The sequence below is a fragment of the Protopterus annectens genome, chromosome 2.part0 (genome assembly GCF_019279795.1).
Source record: "Protopterus annectens isolate FY-2018-M chromosome 2.part0, PAN1.0, whole genome shotgun sequence".
NCBI classification, from domain to species: Eukaryota; Metazoa; Chordata; order Ceratodontiformes; family Protopteridae; genus Protopterus; species Protopterus annectens.
The window spans coordinates 1,699,544,682-1,699,558,271 of record NC_056728.1 but is presented as its reverse complement, the minus strand read 5'-3'; the positions used below and the strand labels follow the sequence as shown (position 1 = coordinate 1,699,558,271).

Below are 13,590 nucleotides of genomic sequence, written 5' to 3'. Positions count from 1 at the left end.
GGTAACCACTGTGAAAGAGATAACACGTCAAGTATTAGCAGGTGAGCTATTACTACATTAACAGTACTGCAGTACCTTGTAACACTCGCCTGGTGAGCACTCCATGAATGGATCACTTTAAGAGAATAAAACAATATATCAGTTTTCTTGATGATCACATCACTGAACTGTAATTATAAACAGGCTGAACAGTAGCTTACATGATGGTGGGTCACTCTCCTGTCGGTGGTAAGCATATTCTGTAATAGCCCAGAGGTAAACAAAGCCAAGCTGGTCAGCAGCACAGAGTATGGTGTCATCCGCACTGATGGCAAGATCACAGACCACAGCTTTATACCTAGACTGTAAACAAATACTTTAAACCTTTAAAGATCATTGTGTAGCAAGAAATGGCTTACTGTGCAGATAATATAAAACCAGAAACAACACACACAGAAAAATCATTTTATAGAACTAGCAAAGGCTTCTTCCATGAAACTGCATTATACATAGATACTGTGCTAATGTCTTCTGTTACTTGGAGCAGAAGAAGTTTAATATCCCAAACGTGTTACTGTATGAGTTTGATACAGGATAATTTGTTTGGAACTGGGACATTGTCTGCTACCTTCTTAGCTGTAATGTTACTGTCTTCTTCAAGCCCTTTCCCTGCCCAGCCCTGGGTATCACAGATAATCAGAGCTTCACTGTTAATGTACATGTGTTTATGTGTGTACATGTTTGCTTCATGTGCCTTATGCAGTTGCATTTGTGAACCCTGACACTTGAAGAAACAAGGGATTATTTACTGTACTGTTGTGAAAATAATCTTTGTCCTCTTTCTTTTTGTACCAGTTCATAAGCAGCAAATACGTCATGCTTTGATAGATGTTGACTGAAATTAGTACAAAGAATTTTGAACTGAGCCCGATAAATTTGGTTATAAAGGATACATAAATTATTTCCTTTGTTCCAAATTAGGAGGGTCAAAATAAACTTTCACTGTCTTGCCCACATTCACTTTTCCTAGAAGAGCACATTACTTTCCCCCAAAGTGATTCACTGAAATGTCATCTGGTTGAGTATAACGTTATGCCAGTAATGAAAGGTAGCTTGCTATGACAGATGCAGCTAATGCTTTCTCTGCAGGCATTCAATCATCTTCCTGTGCAACAGGAAATAGTTGGACTCACTGAAAATAATTTTCTCTTATACGGCACACTACATACTGTGGGCTACACTGATTCCTATGAGATGTTTTATTCAAGCATTATATTAATTTCATGCAGTCATGGAGCTAATTGCAATGCCCCCTATTCCCCTCACATATACAAACTTAAAAGTCACTGTTCTGGGAAAAGGTGCAACCCGATTTTGGAAAATTGGACATGAATATCAGTAACATTTCATTAGAGACACGAGTCACATGAGTTAATTTCAATAGAATAACAAAGATTTAAAATTCCTCTACTTATGAAGCCACGTTTAAGGAAATTTCTAGGAGATATTATTGTAAGTGAAGCTGAGTGCTTCATTCATAATGCAAAGAAACACAGGATTCTTCACCCAGAAAAAAATTATCCCAAAACTATGTCCACGGCAAGCCCCAAAGTTAGGACTCCAGATGTTTTTCAAGAGTATTCAGATAAAAAGCAATGACAGTGGAAACAGCAGCACTAAATCCCAAAAGAATAAAAGAGGAACTTACCCCAGCAAAGTGTCCCAGCAACTTCCCGCCTTCATACACATTCCAGAAGTGAATACAACCTAGAGATAAAGCAAACATTTACTGAGTCTGCAGCATACAAATATTCCCTCATATAGCCATATTTTATTATGCTGAAGTACCTGTCCTCTTCCACTCAGGTTACTAATCGCACAGTTCATGATTACAGAGTAATTTAATATTTGAGACTAACTAGGTGCTTCTTATTAGCACAGATTTCAGTTTTATCACTTGTCATCTGACTGCACACTAGTTAGTGGCAATAATTTTACTGTGCAAGGATGCATGACAGGAAATATGTTAAGGTAAGATTATAATATGCTTTGCATTAAGGATTAAGCACCATGTAACAAGGACTGCCTCTAGCCACCAAAGAAATAGTGTAAACCCACCAAAAGAGTACATGGAGTGCATTTTTAAAAAGCTCGAGTTTTAGTTAGCAAGAACTGGAAAGCAACTTACTTCATATTCTTCATATAGAACAGCTGAGCTGGTAGTGTACACTGAGTTAATTCATTCCTCTTTGTGTGAAATCATGTATATTTTACAATATTTTTCATTTTTATTTTGTGGCACTGTAGATCACAAGAAAAAAAAACTTTGTAAAAGGAATGAAATCAACTAAAACAAGAATGTCTCTGAAAAAATGGATGCATTATGTATCAGGCTTTGGCTAGCCTTTCAGCATAGAGGTTTTGGCCCTTACTATACCTCAGATAATCCAGATTTGACTCACTTCCTGGTACTGGATCAGTCAATGAGGGAGAGGTCAGAATGACAGGCCATGGTTGGTTTGTCCATCCAAGATGAGGAAGCTGGAAACATCATTTCACAGGAATGCTGTCTGGAGGAAGGACAGTACTGTGTTGCAGTACAAATAAGACTCAGGGACATACTCACTGGCTATGGGTTCAGCCTAGCAGATATTGCACTGCACTGTTAGCTAACAGGGGGAGGCCCGTTAGGAGAAGGCAAAAAAATGTTGACCTCAGCAGATGCTGGCCATGATCTCTGCCACTCACCACTTCATGCTAGCATCTTCTCATATAAGAAGAAGGGAGAAGAGACAGGCTGACTAGTGACATAGGCTTGGTGTATAAAGGGGAGGGGAATGGAACAAAACTATTTAAAAAAAATCTATATGAGGCTAGCAATTAGAGTTTCATTTACCCTGACAAAGCAAACACTGAGACTGTTAAAAAAAACAGAACATTGACCACACTTCACACAATACAAAAAAACAGATTCTCAAAATCTGAGTGATATCACCTGGGCCATAGTCAGGGTTTTATTCTTCTATGCCATGGCATTGGCATGAGTGACTTTTATCCTTTGCCTGCTGTATATAGAGTTGTTAACCATACCTGCCTCTCTCACCATACTATTATTGTAAAATATACATGCAACAATAAACATACACTGTACAATAAATTACATAATGAATAAGAATGCTATCATTATTATAGCTTGCACCTATCCTGTCCTTATTCAGAAATAACTGGTTAGTTTGAAAAAATTAAGAATCTCATTATAAAAATACACATTTTCTGTTTACTTTTTTAATGGATTACCTTGGTATGTATATATTTATTCTCCTTTAAAAGCACACAATTTCCCTTTCAAATTTATTTAATATAAATTTAATGTTGGAGTGATTTTAAAATGGGGCAAAATCTCACCTTAAAAAAACATAATTTAACTGTGGGAAGAGCTCATTGCTGATGAAATACCACATAAAGGCTCATCTGAAGTATTATGCTTGGTTCTGAAAAGTCACATTAGGGAAGAAAGAGCAACAGACAGTCAGAGAGAGATGGAGAAATATTACTTCATAGAGAGAGAGAGAGATGGAGACCTGGACTACACTAATGAAGATTTGATGAGGAATAGTGTATAGAGATGTTCAAAGCTGCCTACGACAAATGGAAAAGAGGATGGGGAAGGAGGGAGGCAGCTGTGATGGACTGGATGCACCATTTGATTAAACTGAATGATCAAATGTCTTTCTCAAATTGGCACTTTGACATGCACCTATAAAATTAGATATTACAGTGTTTTGCACCGCTAATTTATCACTAGACTAATCTGTGGTGGCAGATGCTGGTTAAATCTATGACAACACTGCTGAAGCACCACCATGCACTTGGATTTATTGAGCATAGTCCTGAAGGGCAGCACTATAAACTCAGATGTATAGACTGAATACAGATGTGATAGTAGCAAGAGCCCAGTGCACCAAATCTAACAATATGAAGCCATTTCAGACACTTAAATCTATAAACTACATAGCAGCTAGACAGATGAACCAAATTCCACATTTTGAAACTGGCAACCGAGAAGCAGAGTTAAATTAGCAGAGATCAGTGCCATCTGCAGATGGATTTCCTTTCCTGATGATGGGCATCAGGTTTCCTAGTCGTGGAATCCTCAGTGGAGACTTGAGGTATTGGAGAGGTGCTAACAGCATCTTGGAGGCAGGATTTGTCTCATGAATTAGATTACACTGAAGGAGGACAGTATCCCTTCCCACTGACCAACTGGTTTGCTAGTTTCCTTCTGTTCACTATTCTAGATTGCTTAGGCATCAGTCATAGGTACCAAGGAGACGGGATGCGACATTAGATGACAGCAGATGGTTTAGACCTTTGCAGAATGAATAAATAAATAAATAAATGCAGTATGCTGCAGGGTTGCTATGATGCACTTAGTGAAAAGTATGAAGAACAAACTGAATTTCACATTTTCACTGGAAAGGTAACAGACTCGTTATTTAGAAGACACCACAAGAATTGGTTTAGTAGAAAGGTATGTAACTCATTTACCTTTGGGGCCACTGGCAACTAATGATGCTGCTGTCTTCTTTTTCTCCGTCCTTGATGGGATAAAAAGAACTTTGCATATGTTTAAATCATCATCTGGAAGAATACACACAAAATGATCACAGTAAACAAGAGTGCATAGCAGCAATTCACTAAGTGCAAATGATCAGCAGATATCTAAAATGAGCGGAGAAACCCATAGATAACAGTAAAGGAGACATGTTATTAAACTTTTATGACAAAAGGTTCTGTATTAATTTACTGCTAAACACTTCTCACTTAGTCAAAGTGATATCTATATATATATATATATATATATATATATATATATATATATAGCAGGCAATACGTCACTTCTACAACTAGGCATTTGTGTGTGTGTGTGTGTGTGTGTGTGTGTGTGTGTGTGTGTGTGTGTGTGTGTGTGTGTGTGTGTGTGTGTGTGTGTGTGTCTGTGTGTCTACAGGATTTGCCCAATGACTCCCTTTCCTGTGCACATTTTACACATTCATTCCTCCATGGTCTACAGAATCTGCCCAAAGACTCTCCCTTCCTGCACCCAGTTGACCTATTTGTTCGTCCATCAAGGTGAGAGCCTTCCAGACCATTTGTTTTTCAGTAGCAGTGAGATATGGGTGTAAAGGAGCAGCCTGCTGATGTTAATCCTGTGGCTTATCCTATCCTTTTATTCCCCCTTATCCTCTACAGCTTGTGCATTCTACACAGTTGCTGTTCTTAGAAACTGCATGCGTGCTACCATGCATGCACAACCTTCTGGCTATGTGCCTCACTACAGTGCAGTGTGTGCATGCTAGGCTAGGGTTCTTGATGTGGATGATAACCCTGAGCTCCTGCAAGCTGAAATGCCTCCTTACCCTAGGATGAGCAAACTGGCATCAGCTGCTGAGTTCCAACATCCCTGCCTAGTACCTCCTGCACTTATGCTGCTATTTGAAAACAAAACAACTGGGGGTGCAGCCTAGGCTTTACACCTCTGCACCACAGTGCCAGGTCAGGTATAAACTTTTTTACCTCATTTTCTGTCTTGGTAGACATTTCACCAAGCTTTGAGAAGAAACTACATGATTTATTTACTTCCCATTTTAGTTAAAAATAGTAACTAATATATAGTTTTAGAATTCTTAAAATGTAATGCATATCAGATTTACCTTTGTAGTTAGTGCTCTATTTAAATACTAGATTAGGGTTGCCAACTTTCCATGTCAAAAATTCCAGACACGACCCCCCCCCCCAAAAAAAAAGTTCGTTACATACTACTAGCTACAATTTTAAAGAATAATGTGTAACTTTACATTTTCATAAACTTTTGGATCAGTAATGCCCTGCTATTTACCTTCAGGAAAAATAAATGTTAGGATCAATAAACTATTATGAAACTAATTTGGAGGCAGCCATGACAGAAGTCCTCTATGCAAGAAAGATGTGACTAATACAGTTGTCTGTAGTAACTTCCTGTGGTACACATAATTATATTTGTATCATGATAAAAAAAAACAAAAAAAAAAACTTAAATTTCATAGAACACAGTAAATTAAACCAGTTTTGTAAAACATAAACCTGTTCTATAAATGCCTTTCGGGATTTGAAGCAGAACCTCAATTGCAAAATAAGCCTTTACACACAGGGATCCTGTCATACATATCTACTTCCCATTACAAATCTATTCACCTCCACAGCAACCAGTCTGGACTCTGGAAGAACATTGACAACATGGGAACGAGCACCATGCATGAACATCTATGGCAGGAATGAATGCGAATATTTGCGTGGATTACAAAGCACATGCCAGACGATTGGTTAATTGCATGGCCGGAGAGGGAACCTCAAAGGTTTTGTTTTACAATTCAAACTGCAATACTTTGGTCTGCTTGATCTCTATCATATCTAGTCTGGTGGCATATTTTTTCTATAAAAATATAAATCGCCTGCATTGTCAGTAAATTCAAAGTTTGTATCTGTCACGACCTTATGCAATGAAGTTTTAAAACGTAGGAATATAATACCTCGTGTGCCAAGGTGAATGCAAGCAGATCATCACAGTTGTCTGTTTTATTTAAATTCATGCACACTGATCTGATGTCCCGGGATGTGTATACAGGTTTTTGAGTCTGTGTCCTACCACTTGAAAAAAATCAGACTTACAAAGAGAAAAATATGAAGTTACTATAAAATGCAAATAGCATGCACCGTAGCAAGCATAGTTTTCAACCTCTTAGCACAAAAAAATCTGGACAAAGCCAAAAATAATGGGACACATTTTAAACATTACTGTTATAAACTTAAACAGCTGCTAGAATAAAAGGTCTTGTGTTACCATAAATTTTTTGAAGGATATGAAGTCTGATACTCAAACGACTGTCATTATTTAGAGAATTCAATCCTCACTGATTTGCCCCCCCTAAAAATCCAGAAAAATCACAAATTTTATGAGAAACAGATCAAAAATAAGAGGCAAAAATCTGCACAGTCTGCGAAAATTTGTACAGCTGAGAGACAGGATGCATAACAAGCAACTTTTACTATCATTTCTGTTATCAAGCATATACGTATTGCTATTAACATCAATTACATGTTGTCTGTTTAACCACCTTGTTTTCAGCAGAATATGCAACCTAACAACACAACCTTGAATAATTTCTTGTGTTTCTAATGTTTATGGGAATCATCTAGATACGCTGCTATTTATTTGCATTAATATAAAAGTATTTTACAGTCAAAGCCAGTTTGCTGTAAATTTTAGTATAAACGAAGGCTGAAAGGCTCCTAAGTGATGAATGCAACAAATCCTCCATGACCAGGTCTGATTTTTTTAGGCTAAGACAAAAAGTATTCTGCAAAACCTAGCATACATACTCATCTGTAATTCATAATGCAACTTGTACAACATAATTAATACAAATGCTTCATTTCTGGCTCACCACCTGAAGGAATCAAACAGATTTTTAATTTCAAAGAAACACAAGTCTACTAGACTTAAAGAAACAGAAAACAACAATTAGGTAGACTTAACTTTCACATTTAAAATGTAAAAGAAATGTGACAGAAGCCTACTTCGAATACACAAGCATACATCAGCATCTATCATCCTGCCTTTAGAATGACTGCCTGAAATCCCTTCGCTTTTCCAACATTCAGCAGTTAACAAGACTCCCAGCACTACCAACTGCTGTTATCTAGTGCCACCTATTGGATTCAGATTAACACCCTTTTAAATGACGTGTAATCATACAAGGAGCGTGAATTAGGGTAAGTACTACATCTCTCACCCGATTTAGGAACAAACCTCAATAATAACACAAAAGACAATTGATTTTATTTTTTATGGACAATACACTGTCCGGAAAAGGCAGTCTTCATTTTCTAGACAGTGTCACTTAAAAATTCTTAGTCCATCTGAGTGTTGGTAACAGAGTACTAGTGTATTCACACTACTTTATACATTTTTGTACAGGAACAATTTTAAAAAGAAAAGTGGGAACAACTTAGAAGAAACAGAAGTATCATCATTACCAACAGACATTGGCTTAGCATAGCAACTCATAGGTGTACTGGTTAAGGCTTCCCTTTCTTGATAGGTTCATTTATTGAGAGGTATATTTCAGCTGTGTAATGATTTCTACTCTGATCCATCATTTTGCTCTTTAGTATTATGTACATATCCTAAGAATGTTCTTCCCATCAACCCAAATACATTTTTTACTGTTGCAGCCTTCATTGCTTTGGGCATGGCCTTAAAGGTCTGGAACAATGACCAGTGTTTGATTTCAGTACAGGTTGCTAATGAATTTTCTATCTCCATATCTCTTACCAGTTCAGAAGTTCATCCAAGCTTAGGTTCTTGAGGTTTTTGAGGAACTTGACTTTAGGCATTCAGTGCTGGAATTTATATATACAGACATAAACAAATTTCGTTTGAAAAGAAAGGAAGGTCAGAAACTGTTTTATTTGTTTATTTACTTGTCCTTTGACAACTGGGAAGATCAGACTGACCAATGACCCATTTTCAGTGGAAGCCAATTGAGAAAAGCTCCACAACAGATTCAGAAACATTTAAACAGTAGTTGATGAGTAATTATCTACAAGGGAAAAAAGCCCTGCAACAGATTAAATATTTTACAATGAGTTGATGAGTTAATTATATACAAGGGGAGAAAAGTCTCATGACAGATAAAATATTTTACAGTCAGCTGGGGAGAAAGGCTTCACAAACACTCATAAAAGCATTTTACAATAGCTAATAAGTAATTGTATACATGGGGAGAACAGCCCCAAAACAGATAAAACTTTACAATAGATTAGGGTGAATCTTACATACAAGGGGCAAGAGCTCCCACAACAGATCGAAATACATTTACAGAGTACTACTGGGAGATACTGTGATCAAGAATGCAATATATTCTGAAAGTAGCAAGACACTTTACAGATTTGGGAAGCCTATGTCAAGTAAAGTAAATATATAGGTATTCAAAACATTGACTATATTTCTAAGCATATATGAAGGTGAGAAATAATAGATTATTCTGATGCCAAAATAGAGTATTAGAATGAGATGAGGAGGACTAATGTGCAGGAGGACAAATTAAGGACGTGGAAAGAGAATTAATTATTATCAGAGAGATAAGAATGCTATGGAATGACACTGGACAGAAAATAAATAGTAGTAAGTGTTGGCTACTAGGAGGAAGAGGTAGAAGAGCATACATTAGCAATATGATATTGTTAAAGTGAAAGCGTCATTTAATGTTTGGCCATTACTACCTGAGAAGATAATGTAAGGGTTAACGATTCAGAGGGTGAAAGGCATAGTTACAGTTAAGTAGGTTAAGTAGGTGGTCATGCATCCATTCTTATTTTTACTGGAATTACACTTCCTGATTTTTATCATGATTGTTTCTTTCGTTGTATATCCTGTTTACGTTTGATGCTATCAGGGCAGTTTGTTTTTGGAAATAGTAATGAGATTACTTCTGGTAGTTGCAGCAGCCTCTATGCAGCCATTGACATGGGTGCAAAGAGTTTCTGTGAACAATTCTACATAGATCACTGTGTTCTCTGGGTTTAGAGGGGCATCACATTTTAGCAAAATATCACTTAATAAAAGGTAGTTTGCCTTGGAATAGTTGTCAACTATTAGTGGATTTACAGGGGTTACTGAGTTGATTTTGCTTTTGAAGGAGACAGCTTTATTATCAGACCTTATCAGGGAGGACCTGATATGGGGAGGTCCAGTATGTTGGAGCCTCTAGTAGGTGTATGCACTAATTGGTCAATGGTGTTTGTATTTATGAAGTCCAGGAATCTCTGTGCCTGCAAATTTAAGGTTGTGAAAGATTTCCAGTCTATAGAGGGGGTAGAGTGTTCAGTTGGCTGATAAGTGTCTTCAGCAGGTCCAAGTATGCGCTGTGAGTTTCTTGGGACATGGAAGGTGACTTATAGCTAGTTAGGATATGGTACGGAATTATGTCTATAGTGATCTGCATGTGGAGAAACAACAGCATGCCATCCTGTTTAACCAACCTAAAGGTATGCTTGTTATTAATGTATAAAGAGACACCTCCACCTTTATCCAGAGGTATGTTTGTTATTTATAGACACCTCTACCTTTAGCCCCTGCCTATACAACTACTGGTCTAAAAGTGTGGAAGACACTGAAACCTTGCACCGTTGGGGTAATTTCTGTGGCTTTAAACCATGTCTTGGTAACTGCACAGATGTCTATATTCTTGCATCCATTCTTATTTTTACTGGAATTACACTTCCTGATTTTTATCATGATTGTTTCTTTCGTTGTATATCCTGTTTACTTTTTTTTTTTTTTTTCAAAACAAGTTTATTGTTTTAACATATAAGAGAAATATCATAACAATTTTATACAAATAATTAAAAATAGGTATTATTATAATATTCAACAAAACAACTAAAGTATTTACAAAGACATCCACTACAATCAGATCAATTAATTAAACTAAAATACTGTGCTATTGAAATTAGAATTTTTTTAACAAATTTTGTAAATTATCCCATACAATAAAATGTGATGTTTTTCTAGTTGTTCTCATTCTAATTGTGCTTATTTCCATATGACACATTATATTCATAACATTTTAAATTCATTGAACGAAGGAGGTGTATCTGAAATCCAATTTCTAGTTATTATTTTCCTAGCCACTGCTAGGATAGACCATAACAAGGGAAGCTTAATCTTTTTTAACACATTGAGGTACAGGTGTGTTGAATAATATAAGAGACTTAGAAATAATGAAATTATCTGTAAAAAGAGCCTGCAAAAATTCATTAATTGACTTCCAGTATTCTTTCAACTTCATACAGTCATAAAACATATGAGCCCAGTCAGCATTAATTTCTACATTACATCTCTTACATAGATTATCTTTATTATTAATTTTATTCATCATCAAAGGTGTATAAAAAGATCTATGTAAAAATTTCCATGTATAAAGTCTCCAGACAATGGAAGATGTAGTTCTATAAGCAAATTCCAATATATATTGTTTATCTTGTTGAGTTGGTGGGTCCCCATTAATAGAGGTGAAATAATTCCAGTATGAATCTACATTGTAAAAGTTTCTTGTCTGATAATTTTATGTATATATGAAAGTTTACCTTTATCAGAAACTTTATGCTGTAAATTTATTATCAAGTAATCAATCAGTTTTGGAATAGATTCTTTAACTGTTATAGACATTAGATCTATTCTATCAATGAGATGTTGTCTAAAGATCTGAACCTCTAACCAGCAAGTTTCTCTTAGATCAAATTCTTGTTTTAAGAAATCTAGATTTTTAACTTTATTATCAGATATCAGCTGATACCAGTACTTTAGATTATTATCTATAGCTAAATGAGCTCCTTCAGAAGTAGATGACATAAGCATACCCTGAGTATAAATTATAGGAATACAATAAAATTCCATTCCCTATACTTAGGGTGCATGAATATAAAGTTCGATAACTAATAATAATATTTAATGGGTAACAGACCATATGTTTAGGTTTAATAGGTGAAGTACAAAATTCCTTTAGCAACCACAACATGGAGTTATTTATAATCATATTTTATGTGTTAAGGAGATTTTCATGAAGTGCATACTAATTAGCTCCCAATAATCTTTCCATTTTGACATATGACCGATCTATTAATAAAGTAATAACTTTTATAATAGAAGAGATAATATATAAATTAAAGTCTGGAAAAGAAATACCCCTTGAGACCAGCTATTAGTATGTTTCTTTAATGCAATCCTAGGTCTATTAGGTGCCCATAAGAAATTTAACATTAGTGTATTCAGTTTCTTGATAGTTATTTTGTAGGTGAAAGTATTATTGATTGTATTAAGTATAAAATCTTGGGGAATATTATCATTTTAATAATTGTAAGTCTCTCCTCCATAGTAAAAACATATTATTCCAGGTATTAAAAGATTTTGTATATTAAGAAAACAGGTATTATAGTTATTATATATAATAGATTTAATATCTTTAGATAGTATTATACCTAAATAAGTTATCTGACCTGAGTTGGGTACATATTTAGTAAAATCACTAATGAGAGTATTTTTTAGAGTATATATAGGTAGTATTTTAGTTTTTCTTCATCGAATATTAAACCAGAAATACTTTTAAAATTCATCATTTTATCAAATAAAGACTGCATAGAAGAATTAGATCCTGCTGATGTAATTAGAACATCATCTGCAAAAGTTGAATTTTTGATGTTGTATTTTCTTCTATTTCAAAACCCTCTATGTCAGTACTGTTTCTAATCAAATTAGCCCAAGGCTCCATTACTAAAGTGAATAATAGTGGAGAAAGTGGACATCCTTGCTTTGTACCTTTAAGAATGGGTATTTTTGTGAAACATATGTTCCTACCTTAATATAAGCCAGCGTTCCTTTGTATAAATGCTCAATTAAATTTACAAATGCATCAGAGAATTTGTGCATTTCAGTAAGGTAAACAGATAGTCCCAACTTACTGAATCAAATGCTGAACCTATATCAAGACTAATAAGTGTTAAATCTTTCTTTTTCCTATTTGCAAAATCAATTAATGTTAAAGTTCTTCTTATATTATCAAAAGTATTTCTATTTACAATGAAGCCCGTCTGATCTATGTCTATAATGCCGGGATAATTGTCTTCAATCTATCAACAAAAATACTCATAAACATTTTATAATCAACATTAAGTAATGAGATGGGTCGATATGAAGAACATCTAGTTGGATCTTTATTAGGTTTTAAAATTGGTGAAATAAATGTATATTGCCAAGATGGGGGGGGGGGGTTATTAACTCAGTTTGGGCCAGAATAAAAACCTTATGTATTAATGAATATGTAGTTTTAGAAAGGATTTTATATATCTCTGGTATAATACCATCATTACCGGTGCTTTGTTTGATTTAAGCTTATTTATTTGTGTAATAACTTCTGTATATGAAATACTCTTGTCCAATAGTTTAATCTATTGTTTATTAAGCTTTTTATTCATGTTTGTGGTTATAAACTCCTTTATTTTATCTTTAGGTTCCATGTTAATGTTGTTATGGTTAATCTTGTGAAAGTGATTTCTAAATTAGTCCAGTATTTCTGGTATACTAGAAACATTCTTCTTTTTCCTTAGAGAAAAGATTTCTTTGATATGGTTTTGTTTATTCAATCTTTTTGTTTTATTTTTAAGTCTATGTAAGTATTTGGGGCTTATTGAATAAGACAAAAACTTGTATTTCTCTAAAGTTATTTTAACTTTATGAGTTAAAATTTCTTTGTATTTCTCATTTAGTTTGTTTATTTCTTCAATAACTTTCTTGTCCATAATATTTTCTTTATTATTATGCTTATAAGAGTCCAGTTTACTTTGAAAATCTAACAATTCCTTATCCCAAGATTTTCTTTTGTTGTTATACCATCTGATACTTTGTCCATATAGATATGATTTTAAGGCATCCCAAACATAGACAATGGAGACTTCAGGAGTATTATTTATGTCTAGAAAATGTTGTACTTCTGAAAGTATATATTCTTTATA

General features: G+C 34.8%; 1 protein-coding gene across 1 annotated transcript in view; it reads right to left on the bottom strand.

The window, feature by feature from the left end:
• LOC122793773 (WD repeat-containing protein 49-like) overlaps window positions 1–13,590 on the bottom strand; it is a 630,038-nt gene that overhangs the window by 149,269 nt on the left and 467,179 nt on the right. Inside the window, exons 20-23 of the mRNA XM_044061963.1 lie at window positions 4,528–4,620; window positions 1,688–1,746; window positions 201–342; window positions 76–115 (exon numbers count right to left, since the gene is read on the bottom strand). Of these exons, the coding sequence (XP_043917898.1) occupies window positions 76–115; window positions 201–342; window positions 1,688–1,746; window positions 4,528–4,620 (334 nt within the window). The remainder of the gene's footprint in view (window positions 1–75; window positions 116–200; window positions 343–1,687; window positions 1,747–4,527; window positions 4,621–13,590) is intronic.